This window comes from Octopus bimaculoides, chromosome 9, assembly GCF_046866305.1.
Source record: "Octopus bimaculoides isolate indiv1 chromosome 9, ASM4686630v1, whole genome shotgun sequence".
NCBI classification, from domain to species: Eukaryota; Metazoa; Mollusca; class Cephalopoda; order Octopoda; family Octopodidae; genus Octopus; species Octopus bimaculoides.
In genome coordinates this window covers 30,494,870-30,515,745 of record NC_142936.1, presented here as the reverse complement: position 1 = coordinate 30,515,745, position 20,876 = coordinate 30,494,870, and the positions used below count along the sequence as shown (strand labels likewise).

The 20,876-nt window shown below is 37.2% G+C and overlaps 2 protein-coding genes across 13 annotated transcripts in view; one reads left to right on the top strand and one right to left on the bottom strand.

Moving 5' to 3' along the window:
- LOC106883292 (tRNA endonuclease ANKZF1) overlaps window positions 1-20,876 on the top strand; it is a 478,270-nt gene that overhangs the window by 190,770 nt on the left and 266,624 nt on the right. The window lies entirely within an intron of this gene.
- Window positions 1-20,876, bottom strand: part of LOC106871349 (polypeptide N-acetylgalactosaminyltransferase 11) — a 102,176-nt gene that overhangs the window by 69,274 nt on the left and 12,026 nt on the right. For all 8 annotated transcript variants that reach the window (XM_089357307.1, XM_089357309.1, XM_089357308.1 and 5 more), the window contains exons 2-4: window positions 17,764-18,125; window positions 7,015-7,096; window positions 5,719-5,885 (exon numbers count right to left, since the gene is read on the bottom strand). In XM_089357307.1, coding sequence (XP_089213433.1) covers window positions 5,719-5,885; window positions 7,015-7,096; window positions 17,764-18,073 — 559 coding nt within the window. In that variant the 5' untranslated portion in view covers window positions 18,074-18,125. The remainder of the gene's footprint in view (window positions 1-5,718; window positions 5,886-7,014; window positions 7,097-17,763; window positions 18,126-20,876) is intronic.

Below are 20,876 nucleotides of genomic sequence, written 5' to 3'. Positions count from 1 at the left end.
TTACTCGCTTGACATTGCTCAACATATAGTCACAATCAGCATTTCCTTTACTGCATTGTCACCGGTGATGAAAAATGGTGCCTTTAAGTCAATATGAAACAGCGAAAAGAATGACTCAGCTCTGACAAACAAGTGACTCCATGAGCAAAACAAGACCTTCATCCTCGAAAGACCATGTATATATAGTGGTACTGGAAAGGCATAATTCATTATGAACTGCTTGAACACAACCAAACACTCAATGCAGAACTCTACGTTCAACAACTGCACCAATTCAACAAAGTAATTCAGCAAAAAAAGACTGAATAGGTGAAATGGCATTCTTCTGCAACATGACAACACCTGTTCTCACATCACTATCATCAAAGCTGCGCTTCAAGAACTTGAATGGGAAGTGCTGCCTCATCCTCCATACTCTCCAGACTTGGTGCTGTCAGATTTTCATCTCTTTTGACCGTTTTGCACAGTGTAACATTCAATAATGACATGGAATTGAGGGCTTGGTCAGATGAATTCTTTGTGTCAAGACTGGGAGATTTCTATCACTGAGGCATCGACAAACTTATTGAATGATGGGAGAAAGTCGTAAACAACAACAAAGAGTACTAGACTACCTGTGACCCATTGGGTCACCTGGAAAGTCTGAGTTTCCCAGCAACAAAATTTTGTTTGTGCTTTTTTTCTTTTCCAGGTTATTTCGTATGCTTTCAATGAATGTGACATTGAAGTTACGTGTAAACGGCTCTTTTCCCCAGAAAAGGAAAGACTTGGCTGCTATTTCTTGCACACCCTGGTACCACGTAACAGGTATTTTGGGTCCTTTATCGCAAATAGCTGTTATGTGGTAGCAAGGTGTGCTAGAAATAGCAGCCAAATCTTTGGGGCTGAGATATGTTGAATGCACTCGAAAAAAATTTTGTAATGCTATTCCCTTGGGGTGATCTTTCGTTTTGGCTCTCAGAGCTGTCATCTGGATCAGCTGGTTTTGTTCATTAATTTCCTTAAAAATTTTTATTTATTTACTTTTGTTTTAAAGTGAAAGAGAGGAGAAAGTGAAACATGTATGAATGTGTATATGAAATGGATGTGTATGTGTGTGAGAGAGAGAGAGAGAGTGTATGGCACTTACACATACATGAGAACACGCACGTTACTCACTCTCTTCCACACATGCGCATGTACATACAAAAAAGATGTATGCATATGTATTGGTGTACGTACATATAATGACAACACACCTCTTCACTCACTCTCTCTCTTTCCTCTTTCTCTCTTTTCTCTTCCTCTCTCTTTCTTTCACACACACATGTTCATTTCATATACACGTACATATATCTTTCACTTTAAAACAAAAGTAAATAAATAAATTTTTTTTACAGAAATTAAGAAACTGCGGATGGTAAGCAAAAGATTACCATTCACTTGAAAATAATTTTAAAAAACATTAGAATATTGACTGTTTAAAAAGAAAGCTAAAATATAAATACTTACTGTACAAACAACTTACATTTTTGAAATCACATTCAGTTAAAATATTTCTAAATGATTAAAATATTGTGTATGTCAAAAAATCGACATTTCTTTTTCTTAGAGAGCGCGAAGATTATGTATGTGTACATGTCACAGATAGTAGATGTGTGTTTGCATTGATTGACATGCCATGACATTCCTTATATGTGTGTGTATTCTGTGTGTTGACGTCATGGAAGCCATGTTTATTTTTCATCAAGAAATAACAAACAAAAATTGTGTTTAATCATTTTCATTAATAAATAGAGGTTCAAATATCACAAAAATTTTTACTGCACTGCCGAAAGTAAGTATGAAAATAAATATGTAAAAAAAATTAAGATAAAATATACTATTTCTGAGATATTTCAGGTACACACAAACATCTCTAGAGTTTTAGTATTATTAAGATATTAATTTGTTGTACCAGCATTATTAAGATATTAATTTGTTGATACCAGCATGCCAAAGAACAACATGGTGGTGTACTGAACCGGATTAGCATAGAAATCCTGTCTAGACACCCTGATGATGCATCGTTACGGCAAATACAAGAGTCAGTCCTCATAACGGAAACACAACCAATTTTGAATAGCAAGTACACGTAGATAAAGGCCTTACAATTACCCATGGTTGCAGACGTTGTTCACACATAAAATACAGAACGTGAACGTAAATAAAAAAAAATGCATTTACGAAGAAAACAGAAAACAACAGAAAGGAAACCAAAACCAAGTCCAAAGTCTCTATCTTATCTGATATGAACGCACATACTTGCATATAAGCACGAACACATATGTGCGTGCACACATACGAGCATGCACACACTCACATGCTCATACCGGACAATTTCAAAACAACGCTAAATCATACATTCAAAATAAACGGAAGTGGAGAGACAAGTTACTGAAGAGATTGCAAGAGTGCACTGAAATGATTTAATAAAAAAAACAAACTAAATACTGTTTATAAATTAATAAAGGACTGAACCAGTGCGTGTGTTTATTACCGGCATGATGCCTCTCCCAAGGTTTAATTGAATTTGTTGTAGTTATTTTGTTTAAAATGAATTCGAAAAAAACACTCACGAATTATTCCTCAACCCAATAGTTCTTAGGCTGTGAAATATAATTGTAACAGCTTATGCTCCAGTACAAGGACTGAGCAACTGGCAACAATGTGGTCAGTGCTCTCAAATTTGTCATTACAGAGTCTACACATTGTGCAAGATATTAGCTTGATAGTTCCGAGTGAGGAGACTCTAATTTTGTACTGCTTGGATAAATCCTTTTGTTCTGACTTTCAACCAGTGCTCTGCAACCATTGATGGATTCTTCTATCTACATCAGGTCCCCAGCTCCTTTGGGGCATTACTCATGTAATGGTTTTTCTTGCCAGTCTCAAAATTTCCTTCAAGTTTTCCTGTTTGGCTTTTATCTTACACTTTTTGTTGCCTTAGTAGGTGGTGTGTCCTCATTACTATCATCATGTTCTTAGGTTAAGCTCTTGTCTGTATTTATATTCCTCCTTTGAGATTGAGTGCAGTTTCCTACCCTGTTCGTGTTGGCTTACCAGTTGTATCATCCAGTTGGTGTTACTTTGGATGTGCATTTCAAGTCCTGTTGTGATGGTTTAATAGGATGTTTCAAATTGGATTAGGCCTCTACCACCCTCCTTTCATGGGAGATAGAGCCTGCAGGTGTCTGGTCTTGGGTGATACATCCTGTTTAATGTCAGCAGTATCCTAGTCTCTATGTCCGTATGTTAGAGTTTATTCAAATTCCAATTAATGATATTAAGACTATACTGGATAACTGCTACCACCAAAAAGTTTATAGCTTCAATTCTATTCTGGGAGTTCAGCTCAGTATTCAGGATTATTGTTATTATTATCTAAGGTGGCGAACTGGTAAAACCATTAGCATGTTGGTCAAAATGCTTACTGGCATTTGGTCCATCTTTACATTCTGAATTCAAATTCCGCTGAGGTTGATCTTGTATTTCATCCTTTTGGGGGTCGATAAAATAAGTACCACCTGGACACTGGAGTCAATGTAATCCATTGAATTGCTGGCCTTATACCAAAATATGAAACCATTATTATTATGTTGTTATATTACTAATGTTAATTCTAATGCTTCACCTTATGGCAATGTTCTTGCACTTGTTTCTCTCTCCTTCAAGATCACCGGCTGTTCATCTCCATGAAAGGTGAAAGACTGAATGTTTGCAGTGCACCTACTCATAGCTACCCCAACCACTTATACTGGAAGTCTTCCTCTTTCTCTCTCATATTTTTCTCAGTTTGTAGCAAGTTTCCACCTCCATTTCCTATGTCTGTACTCATCCCATATCAGGCCACTAGGTCCATGCCAGCACTAGCAACAGTTGTCACAGTCTCCTCTCATCACAATAATTACTCATTATTGCATTATGACATTTGGATCATACTCTATTTGGCCGGGTATAGCACAACTTCTCTTATTCCCCACTGGTACAGATGCAGCTAGAATGAGTAGCTTTACCATAGAAGATAGGCCTCCTTCTTATATAAGTTCTAAAACATTAGAGAAGCAACTTCAAACATAGGCACAATGAAAAATAGGCCTAGCAAAATTGTAGAGATGCTGGAGGAGAGACGAGTGGATGTGCATCGTGTGCAAGAGGTAAGACAGAGGGGATCTTCAACCAAACTTCCCATGGGTAGAAGACAGCAGTTCAAACACTTCTGAGTGAGCAATAGTGATAGCAGGGGTGGAGTACTGTTAGCTGAGAGAGAGGGTAGATAAGGTAATAGAGATAGTCAGGGTGTGTGATAGGATTATTAAGTTAAGACTAACTAATGGCAAGACAATAGTGACATTTATCTCAGCGTATGTCCCACAAGCAAGGCTACTAGAAGAAAAGAAGAATATGGTGTTCAATAAAGAAGATTGAGGTGGTATGGTCATGTGATGCATATGAATGAGAATAGCTGTATAAAGAGGTGCTGTTCGTTTAATGTGGCTGGAACATGTAGAAGAGGAAGATATGGGATGAAGAAGTGAAAGCTGACCTTAGGACCTTGAACCTGAGAGATGAAATGACAAAGGGCTGGGAGTTCTTGTGATAAGAGGTTCTCAAAAATACCAGCCTACCTCAGCAAGACTAAGTTCTGGAAGCACTATATTTTGGGTTGTCCACTCATTACAAAGACTCTCCTCATGCACTATGTCTATCTCTTGTCCTCTCCACTCCCCAGCAACTGTATCTATTTATCTGCTTGTGGTTCCCTATTGCTGCTACTTGTGGTCCCCCTTTTCTGGATCTCCAATCAGCCTTCTTTCAGCCTTCCCCATACAATCTTAGAAACCACTCATCCACCCTTTCCTACACAGCTTGTGCATTATGGGGATACCTGAGCACCTTATCACCATTATCAATGTCTTGCAGTTCCTACTGCTCATTCTCCCCCACCCCAATGTTTGTTTTTGAATAGCCATGCAGATCCCTCTGCTGGAACCTACTCTGCCCCAATTATCTCATAGTAATTCCCTCATCCACTAGCATGAAGCTGATCCATCACCGACCCCTAGGCTTGTAGTCCTGTAAACTGCATGGCCACCTCAATAGTGGCATGAAAAAAAAGCATCCAGTTGTAAAGTGTTGGTGTTAGGAAGGGCATCCATCCATGAAAAACCATATCAAAGCAGACATGGAATCTCAATGCATTCTTTGACCACATCAGTTCCTGTCAAACTGTCCAACCCATGTCAGTATGAAACATGGATGTTAAATGATAATGATGATGGTGATGTAGATATTTGAAGATTTTACCTACATATAATCTGAAATTTTTCACTGGGAAGCAATGAGAAGTTATGCTATTCATTATGTGTGTAAGCATGGCTGAATAGTTAATAAGTTAATTCTGAAACTACATGCTTTTCATTGTGTGGCACCTTCAGACAGTATTTTCTACCACATCTTCAAGTTGACCAAAGCCTTGTGCATGAAACACTGCCAGATGGAAACTCTGCAGAAGCACATCACGCACACACAAATGCATGCATGCACACATGCATGCACATATGCATGTGTGTGCATGCACACACACACATTGGTGTGGGTATGAGATGAAAAATATGTGAATTGAACAAAAAGTCTATGACATTTTTTTGCTGCAGTTAAGTCCAAGGTCAACAGTACAAAAGAACAAATATTGCTTACATTGATTGCTGAAGTCATCAACAAGTATTATTTCAAGAATCATTGCTGGAGGAGACCTTTTTATCACAGTATTAACTGACCGATATAAAGTTGTTGGTGCTTCATTATAGAAACATATAATTACACTTGCTTTGAGTGGCACTTGTAAATGGATTTCCTTTGGACACCTGAAACAGAAGATGCAAGAAAAAGAAAGCAAAGATTTAATCCAAATCATAGCAATGTTGATTTCTTTTGACTAATCTAAGCGCCCACAGAAACTGAGGTGGATGCATTGCTGTGCTGAGTTTAGTACCTTAGTTTCCTGAATTCAAATAAATGTGGATGTATTTTTGAGAGGCATTCCATGGTTCTATGTTACAAACAGCTTATTTAAATAAATAATCTTTTATATAATTTCAAAATTTTCCCAGATAGCAGACATTTCTACATTGGCATATATAATTTATTTAAAGTAATACAATAACCACTTTTTTATTAGTTATTCAAGAATTTCCTGATATTTCTCCTTCTTTTATCCAATATTTTGGCAAGAGGTTACTGAGATATGGAGTTGTGCAGGAGCAGGATATGAAATGAGTTACCTTAATAATACAGCAATCAAATGATTTTTAGGTACACAAAGGGTGGAAGACGGCTTTGTGGAAGAGAGAAAAAAAACCTCAAAGATACTTGGGGTACCAGCCAGCAATATAGGTAAGTGTAGATACGAGATAACTTCTGTCAACAGTTCCGAATGTAAAATGATTCAACCTCATCACCAAGATCATCAATGTAGAAAGAGTTTGAAAGCAATGAAAATTATATTCAATGAAATTACTAAAAGATGATAGTAGTTTCACCTCAGGTGGACAAGGTGAAGAGGAAATCATGATTCATGGGATGTTGCAAACCACTACTTCAGTCCCTTTAAACAGTTCAGTTGAGTGAGTCTCTCAAAGTCCTGAACTAATCATAAATGAGAATAGAATACAAAATTATGTGACAATATATAAAGTAACCTCCCAAGACATAACCCATGAGGTTAGAAAGTTGCCCAATCTCATTCTCTTATGAGTAAATATGCATTTACACTTAAGTATAATATTTTTTGATGATGAGGCAAAACTTAATTTAATTTGATGTTTCATTATGCAATGTAGATGAAATAAAACAACAGATTATATAATGGTGATAAAAGCAATTTAAAACAAGATTAAACCATGTAGATAAAATCAAGTTAAATAGAAATTAAAATGAGGAAGATGCAATATTGATTGATAACTCCTGATATAACAATAATACTGAAATACTTACTCGGGGGGACGAGTATCTGGTAGTTTTCTGAACAAACCAATTCGATTACTTATCAATACATTGAAAGCATAGAGACGATAACCTAAAAACATACAAATAAAAAGAAATTAACAACAAATTATACAAATTAATAGTGTCATGGGATAGCAGTTGCTTATCTTCTTTAAGTTCTTGAAAAAGAAATTTTCTTTTGACAATTTAAAAAAAAATATTTATGAGAAGCTTATTTTGTTGCATGTGATTTTGCAATATGAAAAAGTTTTTCATGTATTTTCAGTCTTAGTGTTGTGGAAGGATCCTGATCACCACATTACTGAATGTGAACTAATGCATTTCAATAAAATAAGGAAACTGTGTGAACTGTCAGTAGTTAACAATGGTATAGTTGACAGAGTTGATCAGCCGTATTCGTTACTGTGTTAGTTTAATATCATGACTACGTTTGGAGAAATATAGAGTGTGTGAACATATTAATTCTGTGAAAAATTATTCTAGAAAACCATATCCAAATATTTATTTGGATAATACTTTTCTTACACCCGATGTGTACAACTCATGTCATAACATCTTTGGTGATGAGATATTCGAACACATGCTGGAGAGATTGTTGTTTCAACATGGAAGACTTACTAGCTTTGGCAACTGAATGACAGAAATAGCAATAACAGCAGTTGTTGAAATTGCAGAAGCAGCAATAACTGTTAATACAACTGCTGCTTAGCAAAACAGAAAATATATTGAATTTGTTCATCTGATACAGTTGCAAACTCCATCGGAGAGTTTGCATATAACTCAGATAAGGGTACTACTTTTCCGGCTTACTTTAGAAGGTATGAGGAAATTTTTCAAAGAAGAATGCTCTGGCTGGCCAGATGAAAAAAACTGTGACATTTGTTGAGAAAGTTGGCACCAACTGAGCATGAAAAATGTTGCAATAACATATTACTAAAGAGGCCGGGTGAAGTCTATTTTGAAGAAACAGTGGATATTCTATCAAAAATATTCAGCAAAAAAAAGCTCTTTATTTAATATGTGCTGGCAATGCATGAATATTACAAAAAAAAAAAAAGAGGACGAAGATTTTATTACTTATGCTGAAATCATTAATAAAGAATGCAAGAGATTTAAAATTAATGAATTAACATCAGACATGTTTAAATGCTCAATTTTTGTGTGGCAAAGAAAGACATGGAAATTCGTAACCGAATTTTGACTAACACTGTAAGAAATATCTGAGGAATGCCAGAGAATAATAAACCTAAGGCACAATATGGAACAAATTGAAGTAAGAAACTCTGCAAATATACAATTGGTGCAACTGAAAGTAAGTAATGAAAAGCAAAAAATTAACCCATGTTTTGGATGTGGAGAATTACACTACAGATTCAACTCTCCTTATAAAAGTAGAAAATGCTTCAAGTGTGGTAAGATAAGTCATAAAAAATCACACTGTAAAACAAAACCTAGAAAACAGTTGGACAGAAACAATCATGTAAACAATTTATTGATGACAAGAAATATAAACGAAGGAAATTTGTGTATGTAAAGGAAATTTGTGTATGTAAAAATTAATAATACAAATGTAAAAATTAGTCAGGTACAGGTAGTAACATTACTTTTATTGATGAAAACACATGAAAAAATTGGGAAACCTATACAATAGAAAACATCAAAGACTGCTCATGGAGTATTGGGAACTAAATTAATTTTTACAAGCGAAATTATATGTAATGTTATATTTCACGGTAAGACTTTAAAAGCAAAAGCTTATGTATTAAAAAATAGAAGCAACGTTTTTGGAACTGACTGAATGTAACTGTTTGACTTATGAGATTTACCCATAAATAAGTTTTGTAAAAATGAAATGGGGTTGTGTGCTAGTTCAAATACAGAGTCAGAAAATTTTTTAAAAAAGAAGTAAAATGGTTGTTCCCTACTGTTTTATTGGACAAGTTGAGTTGGTGCCAGAGCAAGTCATAAAAGGTGGCAATATGACGTAATGGTCGTTTGCCCAAACAAGCATAATTGTTGGTATCCCACTGGTTAAAATTACTGCCCATATACGAATTCTAAACTTTTGTCAAAGAAATCTTTCACGAAATACGGTTCTTAGAATTCGGATATGTGCAGTTATAAAAACCCTGATTTTTGGGAAATTTGAACATAAAAGACATAAACCAATTTTAAAAAGATTTATGGAAGAAATGAGAGATGAAATTACCATGTAAGTTTTTTATGACACATTTGAGGTACCAACATCCAAACAAATTGAAACTACATGTTCAAGTACCAGAAAAAAGAAAAGAATTGAAATACTGGGATTAGACCCAAAGTGTAAGAGATATTAAACACTGGATAGAGTTTAATTCTCAAAAAGGGGAGATGTTGTGGAAGAATCCTAACCACCCCCATGTGATTGAAAGTGGACTAATGTATTTCAAAAAAATAAAGAAACTGTGTGAACTGTCAGTTGTAGTTGACAGTGTTGATTGTCCATATTGGTTACTCAGCAGGAAGGGACACAGCAGGCATTCTGACTTTATCTGCACACAGGAATTTATCCAACAACTCCATGACAAGGTGATGGAAGATCTGAGCAAGGGAATCTGGGCTTTGGCAAAGTTGAGTGTTGGAGTAGCCACCATGAAGCTGGTCCTGAATGAAGACCTTTGCTACCACTCATACGAGAGGTGTAAGGGACAAACTCTGATAGCCAAAGCCAATGCAAACTTCATTACAAAGGCAAAGAAGCTCCTGAACAAGCTGAGACATCCTGTCGAGAAACGGATGATCTGGTTCTTCCCAGATGAAAAGAACTTCTGCCAGGACCAGTTGCACAACACTCAGAACAACAGATGGTATATGATGTCCCACATATCATGAAAACCAAGTTCCCTCAAACTGTAATAATCTTTGGGTGTCTACAGTGAGGGTAACGTCATGCTGTCAAAATCACTGAACAGAGCTTTAAGCTATATGAAGCTACTGGAGGCTGTGGTCAAATCCTGGCTATAGAGAGTTGCTGCTTGAAGGCCATATGTGAATTAAGAAACATTAATTATATTGTATCATTTCATGTTTCAAGCTTGTTTATACTTTTGATAATACAGCAGTGTCTTTGAAAGCATATGGTTATATAGAGGTTTCCTTAAAGTCATAGCAATCAATTTCTGCAGTCCGGCATTTTCTGTAGTTCTGCAATCACCAGGTCCCATGGTTGGCAGATTAAAGCGGTTCAACTGTACTCGAATTGAGTAATGAAACAATATGAGAAATAGGTGTGAAATTACAATTATGTAATGTTTTTTTTTATTACTAAAAACTATAGCTATAATAACAATAGTGGGGGAATTTCTAAGGATAACTATTAATAAATAAAGACAATGATCACCTAAGATATGAATTCAATAACTCTTAAAAAGTAAACTCTTTAGTAAAGAACAGCTATGGTATTGAGAAAGATATTTTGTCAGATGAAATCTGCATGAATAGCACTGGAATCTAAGACTGCTAAATGCAATTTGGCCCAGAGGCAACATAACAGGAATATTAATATTAGACAAAGAATTGTTTAGTAGCAACCCACAAATGCAACATATAAAATTTGGTAAATCTGGAATCTGAGGAAACCTAGTCTTTGACAATTCACAGTGTCTCACAAGTAACTATTTTATTAGTCTGATGGAATGAAAGTCAAAGGCTGCTTTTGTTGAATATGACTTAAAACTGTATTTTCTCAATTAAGAGACTGGTATTCTACTTTTCTAATAGTCTTATTGTACTTTTAAAGACTCTGTTAGCTCTGAGTGGACAGAGGAATACTCAATCAAATACAACTGAGCAATGTCTGCATGTTAAGTACAACAAAATTCTTAGGGGTTATTGGTTACCTTTTAGATGGTATTATCTTGCCTATATTAATCTGAAACAGGGCTTACAAAGTGAGACAATGATTGCTAAAGACATAGCAGATTTTGGTGAGGTACAGTACTACGCATATAACCCGTTCATTGCAATGAGAAATTAAGAGTGACATAGTTACTGAGTGAAATAACTGAGACACCTTAACCCTTTCGTTACTAATCTGGGTGTAGCCGGCCCAAAAATTTTTTGGTTCATAAGACCAACCCGGCCGAGAGTACCCATTGTTATTTAAATGTATATTTGAACCCAAATCTCGTTAGTATATTCGTTAAAACACCTGATTTCACTTTGCAAACAGTTGAGTTATTGTATCCGACATTGTTTGGCATGATATTTGAACTCAGTGAATTTTGGAAGATTTTTTTCCACATTTTTTGCGGCGTTAATTTTTTTCAACTTTGAAGATGGAGAGGAGTTTTATGCTATCAAGCAGTGATTCCAAATTTGAAGGTTTTTCAACAGAAGATATGGAGATATCGAAGAAAAGAATGAATGAGCTACAAAAGCACGTGGTGAACGATAATGAATTGGATATTTCTGTATCCGAAACTGAAAGCAACGATTCTGAAAGCAGCAACGGCGACAGCGAGGATGATTTTACACTAGAATGGAGTAAAAACTTAAAAAAACGTTTTTATTAACAATTTTTCTGAAGAGACAGGGTCTACCCATAGTCTTTCTCAGGAAGCGAAACCTTTAGACTTCTTTTTCTTATTTTTTCCAGCATGCTTGTTTGAAATGATTACTGCGGAAACAAACCATTACGCAGAATGTAAACAAGCTGGAAAAAAAAGATAGCTTGTGGTTTCCTGCAACTGTAGATGAAATACGGGCATTTTTTGCCATAAATATTATTATGGGTATTAGACAGTTACCCAGAATAACAAATTACTGGAGCAATCAGGAGCCTTTTGGAGATGAATATGTTTCCAGTATTATGACACGAGTACAATTCGTGAAGCTGAACCAATATTTACATGTGAGAGACACTAGCAGTACCCTAGTACGTGGAGAACTTTGAGACAAAAATTATGCAATAGAATTGATTAAGAACCCTTTCTTTAATTATGTTCCAAATATCACATTAATATGTTGATAAATAAAAAAGTTACAGGAGTTTAATGAGACTAGTTTAAATTCATGATTATTTTAGAATTTAATTGAAACTCATGAGGGGTGTATTTTGGTCAGAAATATAGTAACGAAAGGGTTAAGAAGCTTGTATCTAGGAGCAAGTTTGTCAACATTATAACATAAAATTAAACAAATTTAACAAGCATCATCATCATCATCGTTTAATGGCTGTCTTCCAGGCATGCTTGGGTAGGATGGTTGATAGGAGCTGGCCAGGTAGAAGACCACCCCAGGCTATTGTGTCTGTTTTGGCAGAGTTTTTACAGCTGGATGCCCTTCCTAACACCAACCACTTAGCAGAGTGGGCTGAGTGCTTTCTGCATGGCACCAGCACAAATAAGGTCAGTTTTGGCATGACTTTTACAGCTGGATATCCTTCTAAATGCCAACCACTTTACTGGAAGCTTTTTATATGGCATCAGCCCTAGCAGGGTCACCAAGTAACATGCAAGACAAAGAATTTTGAGAGGGGAATTTTGAAAGGTTAGAATGTGACAGAGAAACTGAGAAGCAGAAACAGGTGGCTTGCAATAGAGGAGGTACATGGTTACCTAATCAGAGAGAGAAAGAGAGAGAGGAGACACAGAAGAGAAAGAGTGAGAGAGAGGAGACACAGAAGAGAAAGAGAGGGAGAGGAAGAGAGAGCATGAGAGAGAGAGAGAAAGAGAGGGAGAGGAAGAGAGAGCATGAGAGAGAGAGAGAAAGAGAGGGAGAGGAAGAGAGAGCATGAGAGAGAGAGAGAAAGAGAGGGAGAGGAAGAGAGAGCATGAGAGAGAGAGAGAAAGAGAGGGAGAGGAAGAGAGAGCATGAGAGAGAGAGAGAAAGAGAGGGAGAGGAAGAGAGAGCATGAGAGAGAGAGAGAAAGAGAGGGAGAGGAAGAGAGAGCATGAGAGAGAGAGAGAAAGAGAGAGTGAGAGTGTGAGAGGAAGAGATGAGGAGAGAGAGGTACAAGAAAGAGGACAGAAACAAGTGTGCTGATGTGAAGAAGATACTTGGTTACCTAGCCAGAGAGAAAAGCAAGAGAAAGTGAGAGAGTGATCAAGAATGAGGGCAGAAACAGGTGTGCTTCTGTAGAGGAGATACATGGCTACTCAGCGAAAGGGAAGAGCAAGGGATAGAGAGTGGGAGACAGCAAAAGTGCAAGAAAGAGCAGGAGAGAGATGGTGATGAAGTATGCTCACAAGTAACAAGGATCAGAGGATAGATAGGATGGTAGAATAAGGAAGAGAGAGATAAATGGTGGCAATTGCCAGGGCATGCCTTCAAGGTTATGTGGTCATAATATACTTGGCCAGGTATTGCAAAGAAAGTGTGAGTAGGGAGTGGGGATTGCAGTGAATGGTGAAAACCTGGGTACAAAGATGGTGTGGGGGAAAGCAGCTATACAGTGAACACAGCAGTGAGGGTAGGGCAGGGGAGTGGGAGACAGTCATAGTATATGAAGAGGAAATGTGGGGAAGAGAAAGATGCAGTTTAGAAGAGATGTAGTTCAGTTTCTTGGGGTAGGGTGTGTAAAAATGCTACATGTGGGTGGGACACAATGCTTCTAGCACTCAGTTTTGCTGACATAGGTAGGTCTTCTCTAGAACCTCATATCGCCAGACATCTTGGCCCATTGTCATTTCCTCCATGAGCCCTAACATCCTGAGATTGATCCTTATCACTTCATCCCATGTCTTCCTGGGTCTCTCTCTTCCACGGGTACCATCCACTTTCAGTGACAGGCACTTTTTTATACAGCTGTCTTCAGTCATATTCATCACATGTCCAAACCAATGCATTCTCCTCTCCTACATACCACATTTAATTCCTCTTATACCTAACTTTTCTCTAAACACAGTTGTACTTTGTTGGTCATGCACACTGATGTTGCAAATCCAATAGAGCATACTAACTTCATTCCTCTCATGTCTACGCATGCCCTCTGCATTCAGAGCCCACGTCTCACTGCATACCTTTCACTTGAGAGAGTCCTTTTGTTGCCAGCAGCTCTCTGAACTTCCTTCATCCTATTCTTCTTCTAGAAACAATACATCCAGAGCACCACTATCATTACTAATTTGATCACCTCAGTAGCAGAAACTATCTACTACTTCAAGAGAGCCTCCTGGATATTTGAGAGAGTCTAAGTCCTGTGCACTCTTAGTGCTTATTACTCCTGCACATCTGCCATACTTGAAAGTAACCTTATCTATTAATCTACCTGTGATTCCACTGCATCTTTTTATGCATCCATACCTTACACTAGGTGCAGTGAATAGAATTACATCCCACTCCTTTCCTACATATTGAGCAGGACCATTTACCTGGCTAAGAGAAAGTCTTATCAGCTTTCTTGCTAACAACAACTTTAGATTTTGCAATAAGAGCAAGGTCATCAGCATATAGCAGTTCCCATGGGCATCCAGTTTTGAATTCTTCAGTTATGGCTTGGAGAACTATGATAACTAAGAGTGGACTTAGAACTAATCCCTATGAACTCCAACTTGCACGCTAAACTCATCATTGTATTCAAGGCTGACTCTCACCTTACTGACAGCTCTGCTGTACATGGCTTCTACAGTTCTAACAAACCACTCCTCTACTCCAAGCTTCCTTAGAGACTACCAGATAAAAGTGTGGGGAACCCTGTCGAAAACTTTCTCCAGGTCAACAAAAGCTAAGTACAATGGTTTACTTTTGGCCAAATACTTTTCTTGCAACTGTTCCTAGTGGAAGATGGCATCTGTGGTACTTCTCCCAGGAACAAAACCAAGCTGCATCTGTCTAGTTTACTTCTATTCCTAATCAATTGAGCTATAACTCTCTCTAACTTTCATGACCTGGTCCAGCAGATTGACACCTCTGTAGTTGTTTCTATCTATGGCATCATCTATACCCTTGTAGCAGTTAACTATAATACTACTACACCGGTCTCTGGGGATGATGCTTTCCTGAATAACCTGATTAACCATGCAAGTGACTAGGCTGTATCTCACACTGCCGGATATTTTAATTATCTCAGCAGTGATACCCAATGGTCCAGGGACTTTCTCAGCCTTCATATCCTTAATTGCCTAATCTATTATACTGCTATCAACTCCGATGGCTGGTCCTTCAATTGGTTTGATATTTGAAAGACTCTTCTTCTCCCAATCATTCTCCACATTTAACAACCTTTAATCATGGCATCTCCGTGCATCTTTCTTCTTTGAGTTACTAAGTGCAAGCATACCATTATCCATTCGCACACATTTTTCACCCATCACGTCTCTATTTTCTCTTATACACTGCTTTGCAATGCTGAACACCTCACGCCTCAGATCTTCATGCTGTGGAACATGGACAAACCTCTTACCTTCTGCTATTCCTTTTGCTATGTAAACCTGTTGCTTAGCCTATCTTCTAGCTTCTTGATATACTGTTCTGTTTCCACTGTTTTACCAGTCTTTCCAGGCCTGTCTCTTTGTTTTTTATAGCGCTGTCCATCTCTTTGTTCCACCATCATGTCACCCTTGGCCTTGATACAAGTTTGAATTTTATTGTAAAAGTAAAATTGCTGATGAGATAAGGTGTGGGGCTACCAACTCAGTTTTTCTGAGCAAGATGCTTTATTTTATCTGCCTCAGTTCATGCATTCTGGGAATGCTACTTGCAATAAGCTGGCATTCTATCCAGGGAAGACATTTCTCTTGTTTGCTTCGTGCTATAAAACCAAAGCTATGAACTAACTCCCAAGTGTCCTTAAGACATTGGAGACATTTACATTTGAATTTGATAACTTATTAACTGCTACAGAGTTTCACAAATCCAAAGTATGAATAATTATCTTTATAGGACAGGTGAGTGGGAATAAAGGATAAGTTCATGGAACTGGGGATGAAGTACTTTGAAAAATATCTTTGAGTAACTGAGCCAGAAGTTAAGATTAGGAAATTGTCATCCTTGTACTCAAGCCAGTAAATGATCATAATCATGATTTGGATCAAAGCATTAAACGATACCAGATAAGAGGAGAACAAAATCCCCTCAAGTGCGAAATGTTGCTTTTCCTTGCTAGCTAAAGGAAATGATATTATAACAATGCTAGAACATATATATGAAACCAGAAAAGAGTAAATATTCTTAATCTTATCATAATGATTGTTAGACATAAGAATTTCAGTTAATGGTGTTCATGGTATATACTTGCTTACAATGCCATTGTCATTTATGGTTTCCAGCAGAGCCAATCACTTGTTTACCGCATTTCTGATAGATGGTGAGAGTGATAAGAAAGTGTCTAACCCAATGCAAAGTACTTTGCTTGTAAAGCACTGACAACTGTTTTTCTTGACAATGTTTATACCCTATGTCAATACAAATAAGTAAAAAATACAGATGCATGTATCTCTTTTGTATATATCTCAGTTTTAGAATAAGTGTACTTCATTGCAGCATGTCATAAGAAGTGACCAAAAGAGTTGGCAACAGAAAAGATATTTGGCTGTGAAATACTGCCTCAGGAAATCAATCCAAACCATGCCAGCATGGAAAATAGGTCACTTGTCAAATCTTTTTAGTTCACCAGCAATGTCTTGCAAAGTGTGAGTGCCTTTCCCTAATGAAGGTGGAAATGGGCAGGAAATCTCCATACAGCTATTTCTTGGTGCAATGAGTTCTCCAAGATATGTTTAAGACTGCTCTTAACATTTGGGTGAAAGTTCCATCCAGCTTAGATTCCTGTTATTAGGTAAGTGTCCAGGTTGTTGCTTCATATAAACTCTACCATTGCACAGAAAAAAATTCTCTAAAGCAGCGCTTCTTAAACATTTTTCATTCATGACCCCATTTTGCATCACAAGATTTTTCGCAACCCCAGGTATTAAATATGAAATAAAACATACAAATAAATACATAAATCATTAATTTTTTTTGCTGAACAATATACATATGAAAAAAAATGAACTGATATAAAAAAGTAGTTATACTATTTGTCAAAATATAAGTAGTTTTACGATTTGTTTCAAGTACAAAAATAAACCAAAGTAAAAAATCAATGTGATGGATGTGCTTGTTTTTTGCTGCATAACAAATTAAACCTTGGTGTAATATTTGACACTGCTGAACATTTTTCAGCATTGAACAATATTTGGTTTTAATAAGGGTTAAAGCTGAAAAAGTAATTTCACATAGGTATGTGGCACATCACGTTAAATATTGTGCATTTGTGAAATAGCATATAAACTGAAATTCAAGTGTTTGAATTTAATTTTCATGACCCCATTTGGGGTCGCGACCCATAGTTTAAGAAGCACTGTTCTAAAGGATGTCCAACAGGATTCATTTCCAGACAACATCCAGTTTGTTTAGGGTTAACCATGCTTTAGCTATCTGAGTTCTTATGTCCTTTTCAGTTGAGACTATCTCAGAATTGAGATACATGAAATCATCAACTTGATTCATGGGTTCTCTACTGATGTTGGTGATAAACAAGGATCCATCACCAACATCATGCTTTCATTTAAGTAAAGGATTACATCATATGATGTGTGCTAAAAGATATAGTTAATATTAGTAATAGTGATTTATGATACTGTTACAAGGCCTTGGTGCAGTAAGGATGGTAGTGGGGAGATTTGGGGACGTTTATTGTCCTGTAAAGTAGCATTATTACAATATAATACAATATGGTTACACAGTAAATGAAAATGAAACTAGTAATAATACAACCTTCACTCCGTTCTACTTCATTGTCTTTTCCATGGATAATTCCAATTTTTTTCTTAAGGCCTACATCTGTGTTCTTTTCTGCTTTCTCATGACTTTCCAAAAAACTTTGCTGCCTTTTAGGAGCCTCTTTTCTCCATGTTTGAAAATTTGAATCTAGTTCATTTGCTTCTGTTGAAATATGGAACATGGAAGAATATGGCTTAATTTGGAGCTTATTTGATGCTGACTTTTCAGGTACATATGAGTAGTAGGCAATTATGACCCAGACAGAGACAAAAATAAGACAAATAGCCCGGCATTGCCATTTCATCTTGTAATGTGTAATGATCACATCTAGGTCTTATGCATTGGATGTCATATATCTAAAAAACAAAAAAATTAAGATAGTGTCAATGAAACATATTGCTAGAAAAATATGGTATTCAGATACACATCTCTAAGTAATAATTCATACAAAGGTTTTCAGAGAGAGAAAAGTTTTATGTTGTCAGATTGCCTCCGTTTAAGGCTTTATGAAAATATAAGCAACTTTCTGTTTGTGGATGTTTTGTCCTTCAAAGGCTATGCAATGTGATCAATGTTTCAGAACTATATCATGACAAGATGAAGAAATGTGATCAGTTAAAGGAACAATTTAACAGCAAGTCAAGTGGAATGTATGACCTGTCAGATATATAAATATAAAAACAAAAGTATGACCTGTCAGATGTATAAATGTAAATTTGAGAGATGAATAATATGGAGATAGTAAATATAGCTGAGAGACAAGCAGACTAAGAAAATATATTAGTACACAGAGAGTCATATATTTTAATAAACGAAATTAAGCCTTGTACATGTGCCACTACTTTTACAACTATAAATTTAGAATCACAAAATTCTTTTAACACCTTGGTATAAGAATAATGCTTATTTTAATGTATTATAATGTTCCATTGTCTGTTGAAGAATTATGATACTTCTCTTATAAAAGTTACTCATTCATTTGAATACCTGTAACAAACTTTAAAGAACTTCCTCCATTTTCTCATAACCAAATGTCGTCTTACTGTTAGAAAATGCCTTCATCCATTTTTTGGCAAATGCCATCATTTATTCAGTCAGACAAGAGGGTCTCCTTTTCAGCAACCAAATGGAAAAAAATTCCTAATTAGTCATGGATTTCTATTTGTCATATGAACCAACAAGCTCATTTGGATGTAGAATGAAAAGTATAATGGGATCAAATGGAGCCATATGAAAGATTAACCCTTAAAAATAAGAAATTAAAGCTTTAACAAAGGGAAACTGTGCTGGTAGAAGCTTTACATGCTTTCTAATCATTACTATGTACAGTTACAAATGAGATAACTCATGAAAAGCTGTTCTCTTTTTTTTTTTAGAAAAAATACAAGATTAACACTTCCCACTTGGGTCTCCAAACTCCTCGTCGTCGTCGTCGTCGTCTGTACTGTTGGGGTTACTATACAGTTCACAAAACTATAAAGCTCATGGGAAGAAGTTGGATTTATGCTAGGAGATGACATGTATGAGACAACAGAGGGACCAGCTATCCGAGTTGACAGTACCATGGTAGATAAAGCAATTAAGAGTATGAAGACAGGGAAAGCCCCCCGGCCCATCAGGAATCACTGCGGAGATGCTCAAAATATCTGGCAGTGTCAGCTATAGCCTAGTCGCCCGTATTACGAACCAGGTGATACACGAAGGAGTCATACCCAATGACTGGTGTAGCAGCACTATAGTCAACTGCTACAAAGGTAAAGGTGACACTTTAGATACAAATAATTACAGAGGTATCAAGCTTTTAGATCAGGTAATGAAAGTCACGGAGAGGGTTATAGCTCAACTGCTTAGGGAGCGAGTCAGTTTAGATGAGATGCAGTTTGGGTTCGTGCCTGGGAAAAGCACCACTGATGCTATATTTCTAGTAAGACAGCTTCAGGAGAAATACCTAGCCAAGGATAAACCTCTGTACCTGGCTTTCGTTGATATGGAGAAAGCCTTTGACAGGGTCCCCCGATCTCTCATCTGGTGGTCAATGAGGAAACTAGGGATAGAAGAATGGTTAGTGAGAGCTGTGTGAGCCATGTACAGAGACGCTGTCAGTAAGGTGAGGGTTGGCAATGAGTACAGTGAAGAATTCCGGGTGGAGGTAGGGGTTCACCAAGGTTCTGTCCTCAGCCCCCTCCTATTTATTATAGTCCTCCAGGTAATAACAGAGGAATTCAAGACAGGATGCCCCTGGGAGCTCTTCTATGCTGATGACCTTGCACTAATTGCTGAGTCACTATCAGAACTAGAGGAGAAGTTTCAGGTGTGGAAACAAGGACTAGAATCGAAGGGCCTTAGAGTCAACCTAGCTAAAACCAAAGTCCTAATAAGTAGGAAGGCAGACAAAACACAAACCCCTTTGGGTAGATGGCCCTGCTCGATCTGTAGAAAAGGAGTGGGTAGTAACTCTATAAGATGCACTCAGTGCAAGCTATGGACCCATAAGAGGTGCAGCAATATCAAAGGAAGGTTAACTAGGAAGTTAGTTTTTGTATGTAGCAGATGTTCAGGAGCTATAAGCACTGTGAATGTTCAGAAAACAACTTCTGCCACATTCCAGGGAGAAAAACTAGAAGTGGTTGATAGCTTCCGCAATCTTGGTGACCAAATTAGCAGTGGGGGTGGATGTGCTGAAAGCGTAGCTACTAGAATTAGAATAGCCTGAGCAAAGTTCAGAGAGCTCTTACCTCTGCTGGCGACAAAGGGTCTCTCTCTCAGAGTAAAAGGCAGATTGTATGACGCATGTGTACGAACAGCCATGCTTCATGACAGTGGAACATGGGCCGTGACTGCTGAGGACATGCGTAGGCTCGCAAGGAATGAAGCCAGTATGCTCCAATGGATGTGTAATGTCAGTGTGCCTACTAGACAGAGTATCAGTACCTTGAGAGAAAAGTTGAACTTACGAAGCATCAGTTGTGGTGTGCAAGAGAGACGATTGCGCTGGTATAGTCATGTAGCGAGAATGGATGAGGATAGCTGCGTGAAAAAGTGCCACACCTTAGCAGTTGAGGGAATCTGCGGAAGAGGTAGGCCCAGGAAGACCTGGGATGAGGTGG